At 41.6% G+C, this 23721-nt stretch overlaps 1 protein-coding gene across 1 annotated transcript; it reads right to left on the bottom strand.

Moving 5' to 3' along the window:
• Positions 1-849: 849 nt before the first annotated feature.
• HACD1 (3-hydroxyacyl-CoA dehydratase 1) lies at positions 850-21950 on the bottom strand (the record flags this gene model as incomplete). Its single annotated transcript, XM_079701175.1, has 7 exons — positions 850-1002; positions 3627-3805; positions 8885-9006; positions 11601-11689; positions 11766-11784; positions 11972-12089; positions 21694-21950. 7 exons carry the CDS (start codon positions 21948-21950, stop codon positions 920-922), a joined length of 867 nt encoding a protein of 288 aa, XP_079557301.1. The 3' UTR covers positions 850-919.
• Between the last annotated feature and the right edge of the window lie 1771 nt (positions 21951-23721).

The raw sequence follows: 23721 nt of genomic DNA, 5'->3' as shown, positions 1-23721 counted from the left end.
TTTTTGTTACCTAAGTACCACAAAGGGATTGTCACAAGATGATTTTTTATTAGATGATTCCACGGTATAGAGTAGCCTTTTTCAGCCAGAGTTCTGAATATAACAGACACAGTGTTACCATCAGATTCAATGTTATTATGTTGTTTTACAAGTGAGGCCAAGTATATACATACATTCTTTCTAATCCCTTAAAATCCTTAAAATTGAAAAGCTTGACCTTGAGTAGTTAATTCAAATAAAAATAAACTTGCTTAAGAGTATAATTTCAGTGGCCTAAACATATTTCCAAAGAACATTTTCCAACTGTGACACCTACTTGAATATTTTGGGCTTTTTATATGACCTCTTTATCTAGATCAAAAGATTTACCACAGCAAACCATGTCTATGTTTCCAAAAATTGTTATTAATCAAAAATGCTACCTTATAACTTGAGAGAAATAGACCTTGGGTTCAAGAAATGCTAATACATTACTAACAGTTATTATAATTCTGTATTTAGTTTCATTTATAAATATCATGTAAATATCACTGGCAGGCATCATAATGTTAAATCATTAAGCTACTTTCTAAGTATTGATTTCAAAAGCTTTGAACCAATGTTGCAAAAAAAATTTAGTAAAACTTATTTTTAGTTTAAAAACTAACAAAAGTTTTTTTTTTCCAGGTAATACACCCAATTATTTTTTTTATGATCATCACCTACCCAGGAGTTGATAATAAATACTTGCATAGTTCTTGGAGAAAACGGACCTGGCACAATCTGAAGACAAATATTGGCAAATACCACGTGTCCCAAGTTATAGTTTAAGAAATAACACAATCTGCAATATTTCATGAAGCTGTTTATTCTTATTATTAAAACTTGGACTCAAGTAATCCTGGTTATTCTGGAATAAGCACCTTGTTGTAGGGATCATTTAATCATCCTTTTCGACAATCACCTCTCCGTGAAGCACCTTTCTTCTCTGACGTAACATATGAAAGTAGAGTTGTGGAAACACTTAATTGAAAAAAGAAAACAGAGAAGGTAAGCTATGGTTGGAAATCTTTTATACTTGAAACCTCTTAAACATGGTGGACTTTGAAAGCAAGCACATCATATACAGTTGCTACTACCCCCCTAGTATTTACAGGGCTCAGGGTAAGCGAACAAATGGAGGGCCACATACCATATGCCTAAATATTTTAATGCCGTCAACTGTCAGTCTTTTCAGCAAACTTAAATATTTTGATAAATATATCTTCATAATGACCTGGAAGGCCATGTTTGAATTTAGAATTCTATAACTCTTCGGAACACCGTGCCAGAACAGTGCTGCACAAGGAAAGCTGCCCCACCTGGCCCCTTCTCTCCATTCCATCGGCTGTCCTATACCATGAGGGGTCTCATGGTGTGTGGATGTCCAAAGCCACACAGCCCAGCTGCATCCACCCCCCTCACAAACAGCTGCCCCCTGATCTCAGGGATGTGTACACAGGTAACGGTGCTATAACCCACAGGAGAACAGACTGGGGAAGAGAGCTATGCAGTCTAGGTGCACGCTCAGTGCCATCTGGGTTGCAAATTATATGGTCCCGGGTTTCCAGGATGTGAACTGAAGGAAGGGGGTCCTGTGTGGCGTGGTGACCAGCAGTGAGCCAGGACACGGCCCTCTATCTAAAACTGGGCCCAGAGCAAAAGCCCCTCTTGGCTGGGCATAAGGGTAGTCTGGTACACACACACAAATATATATGTATTAGGTCAGTTAGACAAATAGTCATCCACCCTGTCAAATTTGGAGAATTATTTTGAGCCAGTTTGAACCAGTACTTTAAATTATAGGGTAAATGTTGGTGCATGAACAAATTAACATCAGCTACAAACAATACAAGTATACAAATATCTCTGAAAATGATGAACAGAATAGCCAAAACTAATGAACCTAATGACAAAACAAGCTTTGAATATTTTGCTTAGGCAACTGTGGGTAACTACTTTTTGAACTTAGCTCAAATGGAGCCAAAATGCATAAAAGATTTTATTTTTTTATTTAGGTATCCAACCTTCATTAATGTAACCATCATATTATACCTAAGGGCCTAAATATATTCAGGCCATATAGACTTAAAGCTAACTGACCGATTTTTGCAAATACTTCTGTAACACCTTGAGTAGTTTAGTAGAAGTACAGGCTTGAGTTCAAACGTTGATCTTATTTACTAGCTGAGCGATTTTTAAAGCAATTCACTTAACCTCTCTAATCTCTAATGGCCTCCCTGATAAATGAGAACTGAAAGGACTTCTTTTGAGCACTAAGTGCTCAAAATGTACTTTTATACTTGTAATTAGCAAAGGATTTAATAAGCAAAGTATAATTAGTTGCTATTACTACTAATACTAATAATCAGGTGGAAAACACCCCCCTGGCTGGCTGATCCTCCAGCAGGTGGGGCTCTCAGGTACCTGACATCCTCTTAAACTGAGAAGCAGCTACTGGCAAAGGCTGGTCTTCACAGGACACCTGAAAATGCACCGTCACAAGTTACTGGTTTGATGGTTTCAAACCATGATCTCTGGGCCCTGGGTTTCCACAGAGATGCCTCAGTGGCTGTGAGGAAGAAAGGCAACCCAAGACCTGAGCCTGTAACTATGATAGGACACTCCAGACCTCCAACATTCACTAGATGTTGCGCAAAGCAGGGGAAGAAGCAAGTGTCATAGGCACACCATCCCCGAGCCCTCCTGAACTGGCCCTGGTGGATAATCGGAGGAGAGTCAGGCTGAGATGGGAGAAGATGAGGGGAACAAAATCACTATATGACCATCAAGGCAATTTTGATTTTAGAAAAGCTTAAAAGTTGGAGGTCCCAAGGAGGTGGCCAAATTTTATGTTCATCCTCTTTAGATGAAATATTTCATATTGCGTCAATGTCGATTTTAGATTCTATAAACATTTCTCATTTCTCTTTTCCCCCGCACTGACCCCAGAGTCTCTAACTTTATTGAGGAGGGGAAACAACAGCTTTGCTTTATCTTCATATTTCCTGCTAGTGATTATCAAAATCTGACCTAAAAATATACCACTTTGTATTTAAATGAAATGAATAGAGTCTCAACAATTCATTGCAACTGTTGAAAGGCGAGGAGAAATTAGTGGAAAGACTGAATTATTCAAAATATTTTAAGAAAAGCAGCTTTTTAAATTATTTTCTAGTACACAGGGCAACACACATAAGACTAACAAGTACTCCTGGATGATCTTTCCAAGTACGCACTTAATGAATAGAAATGACCTCAGATTTTCTTGGATAAAATGTTCACGTTCAGATACATAATTCTAAATGCTTTCAAAGAGTTCACTGCAGGCTTTATTTTTTCTTTAAAAACATAAATCATACTAAGCTTATTTTTAAGTGATTTTGAGAAGGCAATCATTTGTGTGTTAATTTACTTACCTTTTTTTCTCACAACTCACCCTTCAGTTATTTCAAATTACGAATACATGTGGCACTGAATGGAGGTTTTGATGTATTTTTAAGACGTTATTTTTCCTTGTTTATTAATCTGGCATTTTATGACATCTTTTGAAAAACTTTCACAGCATATGCTAAATCAAAGTATAATACTAATAGAGACATACTTACATGGTATATACGAGGCCATGGTTATAAGAAGAAAATAATAGTAGTCAAAAGAGACATTGTATTTATTGGGAAGTCTTATTGAGAGCATTCCTGTTTTCTTCACATATGGTAAGGCAGAGTATATTGTAAGAAGTTCACCAGCAACTCCAACAGGATATAAGATGATAAAAAAATTATATCTGGAGAAAGAAAAACCTGACAATTATTGTCTAGAATAATTATTGGATTTTATATCATGATTCTTTTGCTACTACTTTATTTAAGCTTAAAAATTCTCCTTTCTATACATACTTATATTAACCTCACGTAACAAGGTTAATTTTTTTTCACTTTAATCATTTGCTTATTAATTCAATAATCATCGGGGTTTTTTTTCTTATAGTAGTTTCCATTTTAAGTGGCAAGATCTTAATAAAGTAAGAAGTCAACTTACTTTACAGGACTGAAATAACAATACATTTTAAAGTCAGTGACTGATTGATGCAGTTTTTTAAGTATGATGAAGTATACAAGTATTATAACTATTATAGTGTATTGTAAAGTAAATGTAAGCATTGTAAGGCATTGTAAAAGTAACTGCTTTGACACCTGGAATCATACTGATTTATTTTTCCCTGCAGCTAGTCATTTGTTGATCAAATGCTGTGTTTTTAAAAAAGACCAGTTAGGATCCTAATTTTATATCTAAATCTTGAAATTGCCAAAGTCCTTGTTTGGAGACATCTGGAAAACGCTTTGTGGTTACTAATTAAAAGAATGACTATCTTAGAAAACTGATAAAACCACCTGAAGCATCTGTAACTACTAAGGAACATACTGTCTAAAACTGCTTTCATGACAAAACAAGGAAGACAGGTCGTTTCCTGAATTTGCACATTAAAGGAATAGTCAGCTTGCTTAAAAGAGAGCTGAGAGAGTTCTAGTCAACATCCAAGTCACAGTTTGTTCATTTGGATTGCGGAGCATCCTCCAGCACAGAGTGGGCCCAGCATCACTTCCGCCTACAGTTAGAGGAACACTGCACAAGTGTCCACTGGTGGACCCGCAGGACAGCCTCAAGCGCCCAAGGTAATGACATTTCTTAAGAGTCTCCTTATTCCTATGTGCCAAGGATATGCAAGGACAAGGGGGGACAGAGGGGGGCAGAATTATTTGCCAAAACAGATGAACTGGTAAAGAAAGAAAATGATCCTTCTACCGTCCCTCTGTGTCCCCTCCTTGCCTTGTGCATGCCACCTGCTTCCTCACCAGCCTTGTGTAGTTATGTGTGTATTATTTAAATCAATTTTTTCCAACCTTAATTTCCTACCTCAATTTAAAAGTACATAATTGAGCATTTTATATTCCCTTCTTAAGTAAAGACATTCAAACCTCTTAAATTTTTTTGTTAACTTTATGTGACTCTCAGATGATTTTTTGGGGGGTAAGATTGTTCTTTAACTAAAAAAAACCCACACTAAGTATAAACTAGGTTAAAGGCTTAAAGACGTGATTATTTTTAATGAAATGGGAAAAAATTACACAATTTATTTGACTTTACTTGCACTTTAAAAAGGCTCCATGTCACCAACTCTCTAAGTTCTGATGGCAGCATGACAGATTTAACTACTTATTCAGAAAGAGATATGTTTCCTTACAGATTGCTAATTGTCATCAAAAAATTTTTGAAGGGACAGCATTTTTTAAATTAAAATGGAAATCAATATGAAAACATAACATTATGCATTTATCTATTCAGTGGGTTTTTCTAGGAACATGTCTGACAGATAAAGAGAATCAAAATATATTCAAACCATCACAGTAGGGCAACTGTATAAATAAGCCATTTTTAAGCTTTACTTGAGAATAGCTTCAACACTGGAACATAAATATAAATGTTACTTTAGGTTATTTAACAGGGTTGGCAAATATATAGCTGGTTGGGATCTTTAAGATTTTTGACATGAAACATAATTGTTCACGATTATGCTTAACTGACGTGATGTGTTATGTTAACATGTGCATTTCAAAGTTGAAAGATTTTATAGTAACCTGTTTAACATTAAGGCAATTGACAAAGGATTGCTAACAGCAATTTTAAACATGCAATGGTAGAGTTTGGAACTTTTCCAGAAATTCAAGACATGCAAATGCATTCTAAAAGGCGGGCAAAGCATTAAAGACCATTATCTCCTGCAAACAAATTTTATATACAGCAAATAAAAAGAGACTATATTATGAATTAGTATTTTCAAAGGTGCTAGAAGTCTGAAAGACTGAGGTCATTCAAAATGGCATGAGATGCATTCTGGGATTAGAATCCAGCTACATTCCAAACTGCCAATCTTGCCAAACCCTTATAAACGGTAGTGCAACCTTCTTATGACAGACGAAACGTTTAAGCTCAAGCTATAATTTTGAAGTATTTTGTCATATTCAAAATGGTAAGCCACAAATATCTAAAAAAGAGCTAGAGAATATAAAAACGTTTGAAAGGGTATATAGTATAATTAAGAGTGATAATCCTTTGTAGGGGGAATACAGACAATTTAAAAGGTTTTTATTCTTTTAGGTTATTTATATATACTAATTTATTATATTTGAACATGTATGAGTTATTAAAAAAGGAGTAATTACTTAATAAAAAGTGTTAGGTTTTTTGTATAAGGGGAGCAAAAACAACTCTGACATTAGTTATGAATTATCTTTATAAGCTAGCTATGGATTAATACAAATATCAGAGTTTTAAAAAATAACGGAAATATGGACATTGCATTGTTTTTAATATCACAAAGCAGTATTTATAGCATTAGAAAAGTGGGAATAATCTAAATTCTAGCAATATAGAACTGAGTCAGTCATACTATGGAATATTATGCAGCATTAAGAGTTAGAGAGGGCTTCCCTGGTGGCGCAGTGGTTGAGAGTCCACCTGCCGATGCAGGGGACACGGGTTCGTGCCCCGGTCCGGGAGGATCCCACGTGCGGCGGAGCGGCTGGGCCCGTGAGCCATGGCCGCTGAGCCTACGCGTCCGGAGCCTGTGCTCTGCAGCGGGAGAGGCCGCAGCAGTGAGAGGCCCGCGTACCGCAAAAAAAAAAAAGAGTTAGAGAGCTAGATCTAAATGGACCTGTACTGATTTAAAAAAAGATCTCCAATATATAAACAAAAATCAAGTATCATGTCATCCTATTTATGTTTTTAAAAACTCACATCTGTGTATTCACATTGCTGTTATTAAGAAAAAGTCTGATGGTAAACTCCCAACTTTCTCCAAGGAAAGGGAGTGGGGCTCAGGTAGGAGTACAAACAGGAACTTTCCATGTTTATTCTATACACTAAAACGATTTGAGATTTTTTCACAATGAAAGCATATTACTTTTGTAGCTTAATAAAAAATTTAGGGCCTCCCTGGTGGCGCAGTGGTTGAGAGTCCGCCTGCCGATGCAGGGGATACGGGTTCGTGCCCCGGTCTGGGAGGATCCCATATGCCGCGGAGCGGCTGAGCCCGTGGGCCATGGCTGCTGAGCCTGCGCATCCGGAGCCTGTGCTCCGCAACGGGAGAGGCCACAACAGTGAGAGGCCCGCGTACCACAAAAAAAAAAAAAAAAAAAAAAAAAAAAAAAAAAAAAAAAAAAAAAAAAATTTAACGAATGAAAATACTGTCGAATTCTTGTATTCTGCCTATGTGGGATACCTATCTATCTATCTATCTACCCATCTTATCTATCTTATCTACCGTATCTATCTATCTATCTAATTTACCTATCTACATAGACATATATGGGATAGACGTTTCTTAACCCAAACTGCCCCCCTGCATTTCTTACCACCTGGCATTTCTCACGCTTGTTAGTTGTTGTATTTTCTGTCCCCTCCATCTTGAGAGGACAGAGATTTTGTTGCACTCACACCTGCACCTCAGGTACACAGCATATGTTATTGTTATTATTGTTATTTCGACTCTAAGTGCAACATGGAGAATGAAATGAACAAATCTATGCTGGTTTGTGATTTGTTCTCCAAAGGGCACAAATAATAAGTTGTTTTTATAATAACTTTGTAAAATACCAGCTGCTCAAAGAACGCATACTTTAAAAAGGACAGAACATCTTCTGCTTTGAAAACTGTTGCTTTGGGAGGGCTATGTTTAGAACCCTTGAAATATAAATTTTGTCCTCATAACAAATAATACAATTTCAAATAAGGGTGACTTGTTTGTTTGTTTGTTGATCTGGCCTTGCCATGCGGCATGTAGGATCTTAGTCCCCCGAGTTCCCTGACTGGGGATCGAACCTGTGCCCCCTGCAATGGAAGCAAGGAGTCTTAACCACTGGACCGCCAGGGAAGTCTCTAAGGGTGACTTTTTTTTTTTTTTTTTTTTTTTTTTGCTGTACGCGGGCGTCTCACTGTTGTGGCCTCTCATGTTGCGGAGCACAGGCTCCGGACGCGCAGGCTCAGCGGCCATGGCTCACGGGCCCAGCCGCTCCACGGCATGTGGGATCTTCCCGGACCGGGGCACGAACCCGTGTCCCCTGCATCGGCAGGCGGACTCTCAACCACTGCACCACCAGGGAAGCCCTAAGGGTGACTTTTTAAAATGTCTGTCTCTGCTACTTTATACACACACAGAAAAGTTGACATTGTATATATAAGATACTAAAACTTGTGGATACTAGGTTGAATATTAAAGTAATTTAAATCAATAACTGATTGACATAAGGGCCACTTTTAGCAAGAACAGTATGTATTTAATTCAATGAAAGTCTGTCGTGTTAAAATAATTTCTATGCACTGGAAGTTTCAAATAATTTCTTTAATATGCATTTTGTTACTAAAGCTTGCCTATTTTAAAAGTTTATTTTTAGTGTTTTAGCTTATTTTTCTAACTTTGTTTTGTAGAATAAAAACTTTGTGAGCTGTCAAAAAGAAATTTAAGTCAATCAAACAAAATGCCATATTTTTGGCCAAGAGTTGATTTAATGTAATTCCAAAGATGTATATTTTGCTTTCAAGGAAAAATGAATGACCGATTCAGAGGCTAAGGACACTAATGCAGTTTGTCTGGCGTTGCTTTCACTCAAGATATATGTTAATATGACTGCTGCCTGGTCATTAAATTAAGCCTTTAGAATGCAAGTTATAACACTGCTAATTTCAAAAACAGCAGCCTCCTGGCAACACAGGGCTAAGACACATTTTAATTCTCTGTGTTAGCTCAGCACACAAAACACGCATGTGCAGGACCGAGAGCCACTAAACTGCAAGACATCGTCGCCACCTGGCCCATTTAACGAAGTATGGCAACTGGTCGAGAAGACTGAACGTGTAGAAGGAATAGCGAGTGATCTCTGTCACCGTCCACGCGACCAGAAAAAGCACCACACTCTCCTCATTCTGGATCTGCAGAATTACAGGGAAAGCCACAGTGTTGTTGAACCTTGAACTTCTTTCTCCACGAAGATATTTTCTGTTTATTATTTAGTATGTGCCTTTTATTATAACGGAGAGCTAGGGTTACACAGATGCAATACAGAAAACGCAAGGCAGTCACCATTAATAAGTCTTTACAAACACGCGATTTAAATGTGCTCTAAGCACAGAAATGGTCAAATTTCTATTGGGTTCTCTGTCTCACCCTTCACTCCAGCCAATAACTCAACCATCCCAGGACAACATCAGCCCCTCAAAACCAGTATGGGAACAATCTGACCCTTGGACTTTCTATTGGTCGTCAAATCGCACCCATCCTACTGCAGCACTAACTCCCGAATCTGCCCACTCACTGCAGCCCTGCTACCACGGTGTCAATTTAGGACCTGATCACCTCTCATGCAGAATGCTGTCACAGCCCCCTATGCAGTCTCCACTTCAGAGGTGGACGTTTTCTCTTAAAAGCAAAACACAGAAGCAAACCAACAGAAACAAAATTGGAAGGTGCTAGTCCCGGGATTCAAAAGCTTCATGGCTTCCCCACTGCTTAACAGGAGGAAAGGGTAAAACCCTCCCACCTGAGCATGACGTTCAAGGATCTTTACAGCTGCAGCTCAGAAATCTCGACTTCTTGTGCAACGACTCAACCCCACCCCCAGCTCTCTCTGGGGACACAAAACTTTGTATTATTTCCAGAATATGCTCTGAATGTGTCTTAACACACGCCATTCCCTCTAATTATCAATAGAATGCTCCTCCCTTTTCATTTTTTATAAATTTATTTATTTATTTTTGGCTGCATTGGGTCTTCGTTGCGGTGCGCGGGCTTCTCATCGCGATGGCCTCTCTCATTGCAGAGCACAGGCTCTAGGTGTGCGGGCTTTCAGTAGTTGTGGCCCGCGGGCTCCAGAGCGCAGGCTCAGTAGTTGTGGCCCGCGGGCTCAGTAGTTGTGGCCCACGGGCTCCAGAGCGCAGGCTCAGTAGTTGTGGCGCACGGGCTTAGTTGCTCCGTGGCATGTGGGATCTTCCCAGACCAGGGCTCGAACCCGTGTCCCCTGCATTGGCAGGCGGATTCTTAACCACTGCGCCACCAGGGAAGTCCCTGAATGCTCCTTCCTTTATCAATACTTCCCATGGAAAACCCTTTCTCACCTTTAAGATCCAGCTAACCTCCACGGCCTCTGGAAAACTTGTCCCAAACCCCTCCTCTCACCCTGAGCAGTTACGTGCTCCCCCCTTCCTTGTTCTCACAGTACTGTATTCATGTCTGTATTATAACACTTGCCAATTTCTATCAGGATTTGTCTGCCAAACTCTTGTATATCTACAGCACTCAGCTGATACACTCCTTCCTCGGGGAAGCCTTCCTTCACTCCCTAAGTCAGGCCAAGTCTGCCGGTTACTGCAATCCACACTGGCCTCTTGTTTCAAAGCACTAACACTAGTATAATCAAACAATTATTTCTGCAACAATTTGTGTACCATCTCTCCCAATTCCAGGCTCCATGAGGTGGGAACCATATGTGTATTATAAATAGCCAGATTCCCGGCACAGTGTCAGGAACAGAATACACGTGTAATTCATACTTGTTGAATGATTCAACATCTGTAGGGCTGCCCCCTACTCCCCAATGGTCAGTACCCCTGACAGCTGAGACTGACTTATTCATTTCTGTAAATCCCGAAGTAAGCACAGTGCCAGGGGTATAGAATGCACTCAATACATGCTGGGTGAATTAATTAAAGATGGGTGGAAAGATGCCCATGGGATACGACTGTTGGAGAAGATTAAATAGTAAAATCAAGGAAGAGATTTTCTGTAGGATAAAAAAGAGGCAGAAGGGATAAATTGGAAGACTGGGATGGACACATTCATACCACTATATATAAAATAGATAACTAATAAGGATCTACTGTATAGCACAGGGAACTCTACCCAATACTCTGTAATGGCCTATATGGGAAAAGAATCTTAAAAAAAAGAGTGGATAGGGACTTCCCTGTTGGTGCAGTGGTTAAGAATTGCCTGCCAATGCAGGGGACACGGGTTGCAGCCCTGGTCCGGGAAGATCCCACATGCCACGGAGCAACTGAGCCCGTGTGCCACAACTACTGAGCCTGCGCTCTAGAGCCTGCGAGCCACAACTACTGAGCCCATGCGCCACAACTACTGAAGCCTGCGCTTCTAGAGCCCGTGCTCCGCAACAAGAGAAGCCACCGCAATGAGAAGCCCGTGCACCACAACAAAGAGTAGCCCCCGCTCGCCCCAACTAGAGAAAGCCCGCGCACAGCAACGAAGACCCAACGCAGCCTAAAATAAAAAAATTTTTTTAAATTGGAAAATCCCAATTTATATGGCTATAAAAATGCCAATTTTTGGTTTTGCTGGTGTTTCAAAGCCATTCTATGAACGCACTAAGTCAATGTACAATCACACTTACATCCAAACCCAACCTTTCTTTGGCCAAGGGTTCTGCTTCCTGAAATACAGTTAATATTTTGGATTCCTTTTAATAAGAAAGCTTTCCTGCAGGCTCAAGTAGACGAAGTGTTGTGTCACTTACTGGTTTTATACTGTGAGTAACGAGCCACACCATAAAGATTCTTGAACTCACTTGGACCCCAGCCACAAGCACAGAAGTAGGTACAATTCCTTAAAGAAAAAAACAAGTCAACCACTGCCCTAAGTGCAATCTATGCCAAACATAAAAATTAAATAAAAAACTCACCAATTAAACAGTGGACTATCTGTAAGCAAACACACACAAAAATCACATGTCAATAGCATACAACATAAAATAAATTCCTGTCATCGTTGGGTTTAAATGCATCTGTAGGGAGTAAATAATCAGCAAAATAAGACTGATTTTGCTCAACTGATATATTTTCAAATAAATATGGCAGTGATAGAAAAACAGCGTCGTTGAAAACTCACCTCAAGCAAGGCAAATGTCTGGAAAAATTTAAGTGTCTTCTGAATACTTTTATATAAACCTTTGTGTGTTCCTTTTTCCATATAAAAACGTACCATGGCAATAGCTAGTACCAGCCACCTAGAGAAAATAAAAGCATTTTATAAAATTCTATCACAACGAATTCCACTGAATCCTATAAAGAAATGCCATAATTTATACAGTAATAACATGTATGTGTTATTATGTTCTCAGTTCATTATTCTATTTTTAAAACCCACAGGAAGAAATGATGAACATCGTTTTTACATTGACTCTTCAAGGGAATAAAGAGAACATATTCGAGATCAACTACATACAAATGTCAAACAATTTGCATTGTATTGTTGGTCTCAGCAGATAAACTGACGGACTGAAGGAATAGGTTTCTGTACCAAAAATGAAGTTATTATAAAGCATTTCATAATTATATAAAAATTTGAGGTAAAAAGCTGTGTGTGTATAAATATGTATTTTATACAAATATATAGTATATATTTATATGTAATTATAGGTAAAAAAATGAATAAGAATAAATGAATTCTTATTCATTTATAGGTAAATGAATAAGAATCATTAATTAACATTTTTATAATTTTCTCTAAATAAAAACAATTGTGGTGCCACAGAAGGGACACACATAGAAGGTCAGACATAAGCCTGCTTTTAAACAGTGTGTTTTAGAACTAGTGGTTACCAAGGGGGAGAGAGCAGGGGGGAGGGGCAAGACAGGAGTACGGGGTTAAGAGATACAAACTAGTGTGTATAAAACAAATAAGCAACTAGGATATATTGTACAGCACAGGGAAATATAGCCATTGTTTCCTAGTAACTTCAAATAGAGTATATTCTATAAAAATACTGAATCTCTGTGTTGCACACCTGAATCAACTATACTTCAACTGAAAAAGAAGTTTGTCTTCGAAAAAGAAAACATACATATGCCCCCGCCCCCCTTTTAACTTACACTTGTACATTAAATATAGTTGCTGTGAATTAATGGCACTTAAAAATACAAGCTACACCTGTGGAGACCAGCTTTGTCACCCGGGTACTCAACCTCCAAGAGTCACTGATGAGAGGTAATTTTTTTTTCCAGTTTCCATTGCAATTACAAAAGCACTCTGAAGTTTTAAAAAGTTGCAACACCTGTAACTTTTAAAAATCCTTAATAATACACCCATGGAAACGAATAGCTACCCCAGGCTTTTGAAAACAGTGGTCTCCAAAGTGTCTAGTTAAATGGATTTATGAACTATAAAATTTATAATAATTTTATACAGTTTTAACTTTTTTTCTTCCCCGTACGCGGGCCTCTCACTGTTGTGGCCTCTCCCGTTGCGGAACACAGGCTCCGGACGCGCAGGCTCAGCGGCCATGGCTCACGGGCCCAGCCGCTCCGCGGCATGTGGGATCCTCCCGGACCGGGGCACGAACCCGTGTCGGCAGGCAGACTCTCTACCACTGCGCCACCAGGGAAGCCCTTAACTTTCTAATTAAAGAGCACTCAATAAAATAGACAAATGGCTTAAAGGTGCCTGCAAAGAAACGACTGACTGAGTGGGGTGAAAATGCTGACTCAGTCAAACAGCAAGAAAATGGCAGAGAGGCACTTCAGCCCCGGGAATCTCCTCCTCAGCACACAATGAGGTTAAAAACAATGACCTTTAGTGAGATATGACAAGAAGTCAGGCAAGTGCCGGAAACTATCACAAAGACCTTTGAAATGTAGAGGTATGAAGGATAATAACAACGATGATAATGATAAGTACACTTTCAGAGTGCTTTCAGTGTTCCAGACACTGTCTTATATGCATATTTAATATATTAACATTTCATCCTCACAATAACCCCAATAATAGCGACTACTACTATCCTATTTCACTGCTGTGGAAATAGGCAGAAAGGGCCCTATAGCCAGTCAGCTGGGACCTCAACTCACCACTCATCTCACAGTCTTTGCTCTTGAACTACTCTGCTGTACTGGTCTGGCTCTAAGCATATACTGTGCCTTGGGAGATTAGCTAATCATAATAATTCATGTATTTAAATTATAAGTAATTTTTAAAGTTATACAGAATGTTAGGCTCAAATATCTTAACTGATAGTAGTACGCTATCAAGAAAGTTTGAAAGCCACTGTTTTATATGAAACAATCACCATGCAGAGATACCTTGCGACCTACCCTAAGGCTCAGAGTAAGTAAGTTAACGGTGGAGGTCTCCTAACCCTCACTGCTCTTCGCTTTCTACTGCACCATGGCTTTTACTGGATTCACCTCACGGTTCCATCCCGCATTAGAGCCAACACTCAACCCTGTGCTGGGCTAATCTGAGTGTGCTAATCTGGATAATGTTTTAGGTACCTTTCAGGTTTAAAATGTTCTGATTTCATTATCCTCAATTCCAAGTCCTTACACTACTTCTAACAAGAAAACAAAAAGCTTAATGTTTTCATTCACATTTTCCCATATACTTGTCTTTTCTTTTAGACAAATCCAAATCAGATTTTTACCAAAGACCGATTTAAGAGGTAACTGTTAACCTACCAAAGAATTCATCAAAAGATTAATTTAGATGGCAAGTTTTCTACATTTTTAAAGGCATGATATAAAACTCCATGCATTTTAACAGTATAACAAATTTTACTGTTGTCCCATAGGTGGCAGTATTGTACCAACTAGTACAGTAAAACAATACTATGACCACTAAGCTGTTGGAAATAAAAGAAATTAACACTCTGGGGTTAGAAAGGACCATGGAACTATCTATGCTAACCTCTCATCTGTTTTTTGGTAAATATGGCCAGGAACTCATCTGAACTAACCCGTGCTCACTTCCTAAGTCCCCCCACGCCGCCCCAATCACAAAGGGTGAGAATCAAAGTCTCTCTTGAGGGCCCTACATTCAGCTAACGTTGGGCTTCCTATATCCGTCAGTTTAGTAACTGTAATTTGAAAAATTTCCCAAAGGAACCGGAGTGTCTACAATTAGGAATTCTTTTTTGGACAGTTTTTTTTTAAAATATGCCAGAGCTAATGATTGCCTAAATATGAACCCAAATAGACACTTTCAGTCCTTGACAAAATACTCTCTTTGGAAAATATAAATATGTGCTCCACATGTAGAAGGTTTCTCACTTGCTTAATTCATTTATTTGTTCATTCGTCTTCAGGATCAATACAGGACAGGTACTGTGTTAGGTGCTGGGGAATTAGGGATAAACAGGACATAGCTCTGGCCTCAAGGAAATTTTAAGTTACTAAGTGGAGACAGAACACTGCAGCAATGAAAGAGATGTGGCATAACTTCCTAAACACCTTCTAACACTCACTAAATGCCTTCTTCTCATGCCACTATGGCTACAATTACCCTGAAAAATCTTATTGAAGGTGGAGCTCTTTCTTCTAGCTGCCTTCTGGTGCTTCTTTTTCTCCTCAGATTTCTTGGAGACCACCTGCTTTTTGAAGAGCTTGGTTATCTACACCTATACTCCTTTTTTTTTCTTAATTTCAACACTGCTTTAAAAAGTTTTTTACAAACAACTTCAAACATATACAAAGGTATAGAGAATGAGTGGTACGATGAACCCCCATTTGCCCACTGTCCTGCTTCAACCAGTATCATCTTATTAACAATCCTGTTTCATCCAAACCTCTATTCACTTCTTTCCCCACAAGCCTTCCTCCCTGATTATTGTGAATCAAATCTCATACATCCTATAATATGATTCATAAATGCTTAATTATGTATCTCTAAAAGGTTTATTTTTCATAAACATAACCAAAACACCACTATCCCATGTGAAGAATTGAACGATAACTTCTTCAATCACAAAACTTAGAGTCAAGATACAAATTTCCTTAACTGTCTTGTAATTTTTTAAAATCATGATTGAAATAAGATTCATACATTAGAATTAGTTGCTATGTGTTTTATGACTCTTTTAAATCTATAGGTTTCACCTCCTTCCATCCATCCTCATCTCTCCTCCCCTCTTTCTCGTGAAATTTATCTGTTGAAGACCCTGAGTGGTTCCTGCAGAGTTACCCTCAGTCTGGGTTTTGCTAACTGGATACCCCCATGTCATTCATTATGTTCTTCTGGCCCCTATATTTCCTGTGAGTGTGTAGTTAGTTCTAAAGGATTGATCAGACAGATTCACGTTCAAGGTTAATTTCTCCCTTGTGTTGTGTACTTCCCCAGGGAGCCCCAAGTTTCTGGCTGTCCCTCTTCTTTGTGATGTTAGCGCTGATGATCATTGTCCAGATCCATTATTTCGGCAGTTACTGAGAAATGATGATGTTCTGATTTTATCGCTTCTTCTTTAAACCTCCTTCAAAGTAATCATTTGGAGGCTTGTACTGGAGATGATCTCTGACGTTCATACAATCCATACTTGCGTGTGGTGTTCACTGACAACTCTAAACTTCCTTTCCTAGACTACATGCAGACTCATTTAGTAGCCAACACGTGTTTCAATTTATCACACATAAGGCTCTCATGCCAACAGAGTTAAGCTGAAAGGTTCATAAAAGAAAAAAACCAGATAAACTGGACTTCGGTAAGATTAGGACCTTTTGGACCTTCTGCTCTTTGAGAGACATTGTGAAGAGAATGAAAAAGCAAGCCATACCTGATAGAAAATATTTACAAATCACATATCTGATAAAGGATTTGTATCCAGACTATATAAAGAACTTTCAAAATTCAATAGCTGAAAATCAAACAACAAACCCATTAAAAATGGGCAAAAGATTTAAACAGACCTTATACCACAAAAAGGTACACAACTGGTAAGTAAACCCATGAAAAGATGCCCAGGGTCATTAGTCACTAGGGAAATGCAAATTAAAATCACAGTAACACAATACACCACTTAGAAGGTATAAAATTATGACAACTGACCACACCAAGTGCCGATGAGGATGTGTGGCAACCGGAAAGCTCATTCACTGCCCGTGGGGATGTACTGCACAACCACTCTGAAAAAACAGTTTGGCAGTTTCATAAGAAATCAGCAATGTGACTACCCCGTGCCCCAGCCATTCTACTCATAGGTATTTACCCAAGGACAATGAAAGCGTGTGTCCACACAAGACCTGCATACAAATGCTCACCACGTCATCTGTCATAGCCCCAAACTGCAAAGAACCCAAATGTCCTTCCACAGATGAAGGATAAACAAGTTGTGGTAGGTTCATACATGGATCCACCTACCTCGGGAATCAAATATATGTCTATTACTCAACACTTCAAGAAACGTACGTGCCTGAACCTTGGGTTTGGTGATCTGCTAACGCAGACTACGTACACTGTGAGGGTATCTTAAATAGTTTCTGCATGACGTGCATTTTTAAATTCACCACTAGGGGTAGGAATTATCCTTTCTAAACACCCACTGTGTGTCCAGCACCCTGCCGACCACTTCATAGCCACTATTTCTTAATTCCTTGTAATAACCTAGCAAAGCAGTTGTTTTGCTCCCTTCACAGATGAGAAAACCCAGGGTCAGAGAGGTTATGGAACTGTCCTGAGGTCACCCAGCTAAAAAGGAGTGAAAACATAACCTTCAATGAACACCTTCCTGTACTGTTTACAGGTTAAAATCCAAGCATGTTAGCGAGGCATGTAAGGCCTGTGCAGTGAGCCAGGTTCCCCATCCATCTTCCTTTCCCAGCCTACACTGCAGGCCCGCTTGCTGTTACCCCAACCGCATGTCAGCATGAGTTGTTCCCTAACTCCTGCTCTTTCCTCATCCCTGCCGCTCAGCTGGAATGCGATGGTCCCCGCCACCCCCCACCCCCCACCCCGCACCAAAGCTTTCTCTGATCCTCCCTACCTGTCTGACTTGACACCTCTGCGGAACACTTACTTCATCCTGTCTTTTATTGCAATCTACAAATGCCCCAGGTAGCACTTCTACAAGGACAGGGCCTAAAATATTTAGCTTTTGTCTCTCACTTGACCTAGGATAATGCACTAACATATGTGAGCTTCAAAAGTGTTTGTAGCAAAGCAAAAAAATAAAGAGAGAGAGAGAGAGAGAGAGAGAGAGAGAAATGCTCACTTTCCTAGTCAAGCATCTGTTGTGAGCAAGTACAATAAAAATCCTCACATCCTTTAAATTACATTATTACTTAATTAAATTAATTACATCCTGTAGTTCTACTCCAGGAATTCATCCTAAACAGCTAATTCAAGAGAAACAAATTAAAGCAAAACATCATTAGAGGCATGATTTAGTCCATTACTGTACCTTAACTCTATTCCCTCTTATGTAACCATGAAAGAGTGTAATTATGAAAACTACATAGAAACATTTGGTGAAACAGTGAGTGAAAACAGAATATCCTACACAGCAGATACTGTTAACTACAATACCCTATAATGTGCATTCATTCACTCAACAAATATTTCTTGAGTGCTTCACGGAGCTGACACTGTTACAGGACGACGCAGACAATAAGCAACAGGACAAATCAGTAAAATTCATTGTACAGTTATACGGTAATAAGTACGATAGAGAAAAATTAAGCAGGCAACGGGGATAAGGAGTGTTTGTGTGCGGTTGCTATTTGAATGAAGATAGCCACGAAGGCCTCCCTGAGAATGGAGATTTGAGTAAAACTCTGAAGGAAGTAACTCACATGAGCGATAACAAGGAAAAAGGAAAGGCCATGCTAAGCGTATAGAATCAGGCAAGTTCTTTTCTACATTTATGTAAAATTTTATTTCTTAAATATTATTTTAATTGTTTTCAAAACTATTACAAAAAAATTAATAAACCCTCCAAAGTTCTGCTAAAAGAGAAAAACAGAACAAGCAAATGAACAAAAAGAACCTTTGCATTAGTAGATGTAAACTAGTATATAGAGAGGATGGATAAACAACAGGGTTCTACTGTGTAGCACAGGGAACTCTATTCAATACCCTGTGATAAACCGTCATGGAAAAGAGTATAAAAAAACAACGTCTAGGGCTTCCCTGGTGGCGCAGTGGTTGCGAGTCCGCCTGCCGAGGCAGGGGACACGGGTTCGTGCCCTGGTCCGGGAAGATCCCACATGCCGCGGAGCGGCTGGGCCCGTGAGCCATGGCCACTGGGCCTGCGCGTCCGGAGCCTGTGCTCTGCAACGGGAGAGGCCACAACAGTGAGAGGCCCGCGTACCGCAAAAAAAAAAAAAAAAAAAAAAAAAAAAAAACAACGTCTATATGTGCATAACTGAGTCACTTTGCTGTACAGCAGAGATTCGCACAACATTGGAAATCAACTCTACTTCAATACCAAAAAAAAAAAGTTGCTAAGAGAGCGAATCTTAAATGTTTTTATTCCCAAAATAAACATGGTAACTATGGGAGGTGATGTGTTAACTAATCTTAAGGTGCAAATCATTTTGCAATACATACGTATACCAAATAATCACACTGTACACCTTAAACTTACAGTGTTCCACGTCAATTACAACTCAGTAAGGCTGGGGGGGGACAAAGCGAAAAAAAAACCAACACCAAAGAGCCTCTTGCTATCCAAACCACTAAATGCACATGCGTGTGTCCCGCTTTCAACAGCACAACTTCACCGACTCGTTCACCCCTCTGCCCCAACCGTCCAATTAAATCGGGAGGCTTTCCTGCATCTCATGCCTATTTCCAGAATTAATCTCACTTGGAATATCTACCCTCTACATATGCAAATCCTATCCCTTCTTCAAATCTCAACGCCTTTAGAAAGCCTCCAAAGAGTTAATTATATGGATTATTCCATTTCCGTTCCCCTTGCCTTTAAACAGAGATAAGAATGGCAAGGGACCTTTTCAACATAGGCAGGGAGACAAACAAGTTTTGGGGAAGCAGTCATTTGCTGAGCCAGGGAGGAAGGTTAGGAATGAAGTGTGAGAACACAGCTGAGGGAACATTTAATTCTGCTTCAGGTCGGGTAAGAGACCCAGAAAACTTCAGAGGTGTCTTGGCTAGAAGTCACAGCAGAAACACGGGGATTATTACCCAAAGGATGAACAGCCTGAGCAAAAATGGAGAGAGCCATGAAAATAAAACTGCATGGTGTTTGAGGGCACAGTGAGTTACAGGAGATTTGAAAAGCAATAAAACTGGAACGAGGAAATCAGGGAGATATTGCAAAGGGCCTTGAACGACAGACAGCCTAAATCCCTTCCACAACAGTGGAGGCAATGGGGGATCACCGAAGGCTTTAAACTGGAGTTATGCACTGACTTTCATTGTTTGAAAAGGTAACTCGGCCTTCAAAAGGGAGAGTGGCCTGGAAAGGAAAGGGACAAGACCAGTTAATAAATGGTAGGCGTCCCCGAAGTGCTTATTAACTGGATGAGACCAGCACAGAGGAGAGAGGATATTTTCAGCCTCCAGGGTATCTAAAGGCTGCAGCACACAGTGGGTACGCCATTGTTCTCCAGTAGCTTTGACTCTATTAGTTTTCCCTTTCAAGATTATAAAATTTAGTAAAGTGGAAAGAAGTAGCACGGCTCTGGACTCAGACTGTGCCGAAATCCAAGTCTGACACTTGTTGGTTTTGGGAACTTGAGCAAGTTACTTCACCTATTTGTGCCTCCGTTTCCTAGTCTATCAAATGTAATATCATGCACCCCTCACAGGACTGCAGAGGACCAGAAATGACATACTACACCTAGAGTGACCGACACAGTGCCTAGCGCACAGTGAATCCTCAATAGATACCAATATTTTCATTAACTGTATTTGGTATTAAGCACATTAAGTACTCAGTACTGTGTCAAATCATTTATTAAATCTTTATCAATCACATTTTTCTATAAGCCCTAGAGAAAGTTAAAGGTATTAAACGTTTCACCAGATTTGTATAGATTAATAATACTTCATGTGATAACGGGAAAATAACTTTTTTAAACGGCAATGCCATTGAGAAACGCAAGAGCATTTTCCCAGCCGGTTTTGAAAAGCGGTCGACACAAGTCACTGTGACAGCTCTTTGCAGAGAGACAGTCATTGTGTAACCTTAACTTGCAAGTCGTACTCAAAGCCACAAATAAAAGTACAGGGTATCAGTCATGGAGCCAACAAGATGCTGGACACGAGTGCTATGCTCCGATCCGGCAGGGTTCTTTGAAAACCGTCCCAAGTAAGAAGCTCTCGGGAGCACTATTACTTAAAAAACAAAACAAAACAACAACAGCAAAAAAAACCCGTAGCGACACGAACAGTTAGGAACACTCTGCCCAGCCATCAGCTGCACGAGGACACGCACTCCAGGGGCCGGCGGCCGAGGACGCGGGTCTGGGCCCCCAGCCGGACGGCTCCGGGCTCCGGAGTGGCGGGACCCCGGCGTTTCTCCAGCTACAGCAGCAGCGGCGCCCGCGGCGGCCGGGCCTGAGCCGCCTCCCCGGCGGGGCGGCCCCGCATTCCTGCCCGGGTCTATACTTAACCTCCGGCCCGCGCCCCGCGGCCGCCGCGCACGCCGTGCACCGTATTAGGCAATGCCCAGCGAGCAGGGCCACGGCGCCCCTGCCCCCCCGACCACGCTCCATTCAAGCCCGGCGCCGACGGCAACGCCCCTCCCCCGCGGCCACCGCGCGCCCCCTCCCCGCGCCGCGCGCCGCCCCGGCGCCGCGACCACCCCGCCCCCGGGCGCGGCCCCCGGAGCGCGGAACGCCAAGGGGCGGCGGCGCGGGGAGGGCCCCTCAGGGCGCACGTACCCCGCGGTCATGGCGATGTTGTAGAAGGTGAGCCAGGCGGTGGCCAGCAAGCCCCGGCGCCTCCTCTTGCCCGCGGTCTCCCTCTCCTCGCCAGCCTCCGAGGGGCCGCCGTTGGTGCCGTCCTCCTCGCTGGACGCCATGGTGGCCGCGCAGCCGGGGAACGTGGACGAGAGGGCCAGGGGAGCGGGAGGGGGCTCGGCCGAGCGCGCCGTTGAAGCGCCGCCGCCCGCCGCCGCCGCCTCCGTCAGGCGCCCCATCTGCCACGCGCAGGAGCCTCGGCGCCACCAGCCCGGCCGCCCGCAGGGGGAGGAGAGGGCGTCCCGGGCCACCGCCCCGCCCCCGGCCCGCAGGAGCGCGCGCCGCGCGCCGACCCGGCCGCCGGTCCGGGGCTCGGAGGCGCGCGGGCGTCCCGGGAGCCCCTGGGTGCGAGCTCTGGGTGAGAGCTCAAGCTCTGCTCCCGGGGAAACCCATCCGCCTCGCCAGCTGGGGGAGCCTCCTCTTGGAGACGGCCGGAGCGTCTCGGCGCAGACGACGGGTGCCTTGCTAGTTAGTGCCTTGAGCCGAAACGCACCTGGACTTGGCGTGGCGTGGCCCTGCCCCGCCCAGACTTCTGTAAGATTGTTTCTGGAGGTGGACAGAGGCCCTGGGATCCTCCCGCCAAAGACTCATTCTTCAGAGCTTCTGGGGAGGAAGCGCCCACTTTTCACCCTGTTTAACTTTTCCCAGCCAGTGGAGCAGGCATGGGGCGGGGGGTGGAATAGGAGTGCCCCACCTGCGTGGATTCCACTGGAGCCAGTGTTCCGTGGGCGTTCATTGCGCTGCAGCGCGGGATGCTGGATGTAAGAGGGAAACTGGAGGAAATAGGACGTGACAAGATACCAAAGGAGAAAAGTTTGCGCAGACAGAGGCAACCTACGGATGGAAAGCTAGCAAGAGCCCTTCCCTCAAGAAACGTAGTATCCCACTGTTATAAACTCTGTGTCTCCTTTTTTTAAAATCTTCTTCCAGACACACATGCTTTCTCCTAACAGTTCTTTTCTCTTTCCCCTTAAAGCACACAGTTAAGAAGGCAGGCTCTGGAGTCAGATGACTGGAATTCAAGCCCCATATTCCAGGCTCCACCAGTCTTATTAGCTGTGTGAACTCGGGCAACTAAATCTCTCTATGCCTCGATTTCCTCAGTGGGAATAATTTTAAAACCTACCTCGTGGGGTTGTTGTGAGATTTAAGTGAAATCATCCATGTAAACCACTTACAGGTCTGAAACAGTCTGAGTCACCCCAAATCAGTGTGTGAGCGCCATTCGGGCAACTCGGATCTCTGGTGATCCAGTGAAAGAAATTCTGCGCGGAACAAGGGAGGCGATTTACTTGTTAGGTCGTCCTCCGGGAACCTGAGCCTGGCCCTGGGCTGGAGACCACCCCCCGAAAGACCACAGAGACGAAAGATGGACCTGGTCCACGCGGATCCTGATCTGGGCTCTGGGCACCTCCCCCAGACGGCACTACCAGCCTGATCTGAGAAACTTAGATAATTTTGAGGGGTATATTAACAATGGGAGATGGGGAAGTCTGAGGTGTGCCTGGGGAAGGAATACTGGCTGAAAACTGTTCAAATTTCATGAAAACTAAAACAGTAGTTCTGTTTTTAAAGGCTTTTACATTGGAAAAAGAAGTACAACTATTTGCAAGTGACAGCATTGTGTTATTAGAAAAGCCTAATGAATCCACAAAAAGCTACTGGAACTAGTTGCAGGATACAAGGCCAATGTAACAAAAAATCAATCCTTTCATACATTCTAGAAATGAACAACTGGAAATTGAAATTTAGAGTAAAACTATCTAATGCTTATCAGCATCCCAAACCATGAAATATAGAGGGATAAATTTAACAAAACGTGCAAGACCTGTACATTGAACACTATAAATCACTGTCAAGAGAAAGTGAAGACCTAAGTAAATAGCTATTCTATGTTCGTGAATTGGAAGACTCAAGTTGTTCAACTGTCAGTTCTCTCCAAATCCCAGC

Source organism: Hyperoodon ampullatus (genome assembly GCF_949752795.1).
Source record: "Hyperoodon ampullatus genome assembly, chromosome: 3".
NCBI lineage: Eukaryota > Metazoa > Chordata > Mammalia > Artiodactyla > Ziphiidae > Hyperoodon > Hyperoodon ampullatus.
Note: the sequence above shows the minus strand (reverse complement) of the source record. Positions and strands in the feature narration are given on the sequence as shown.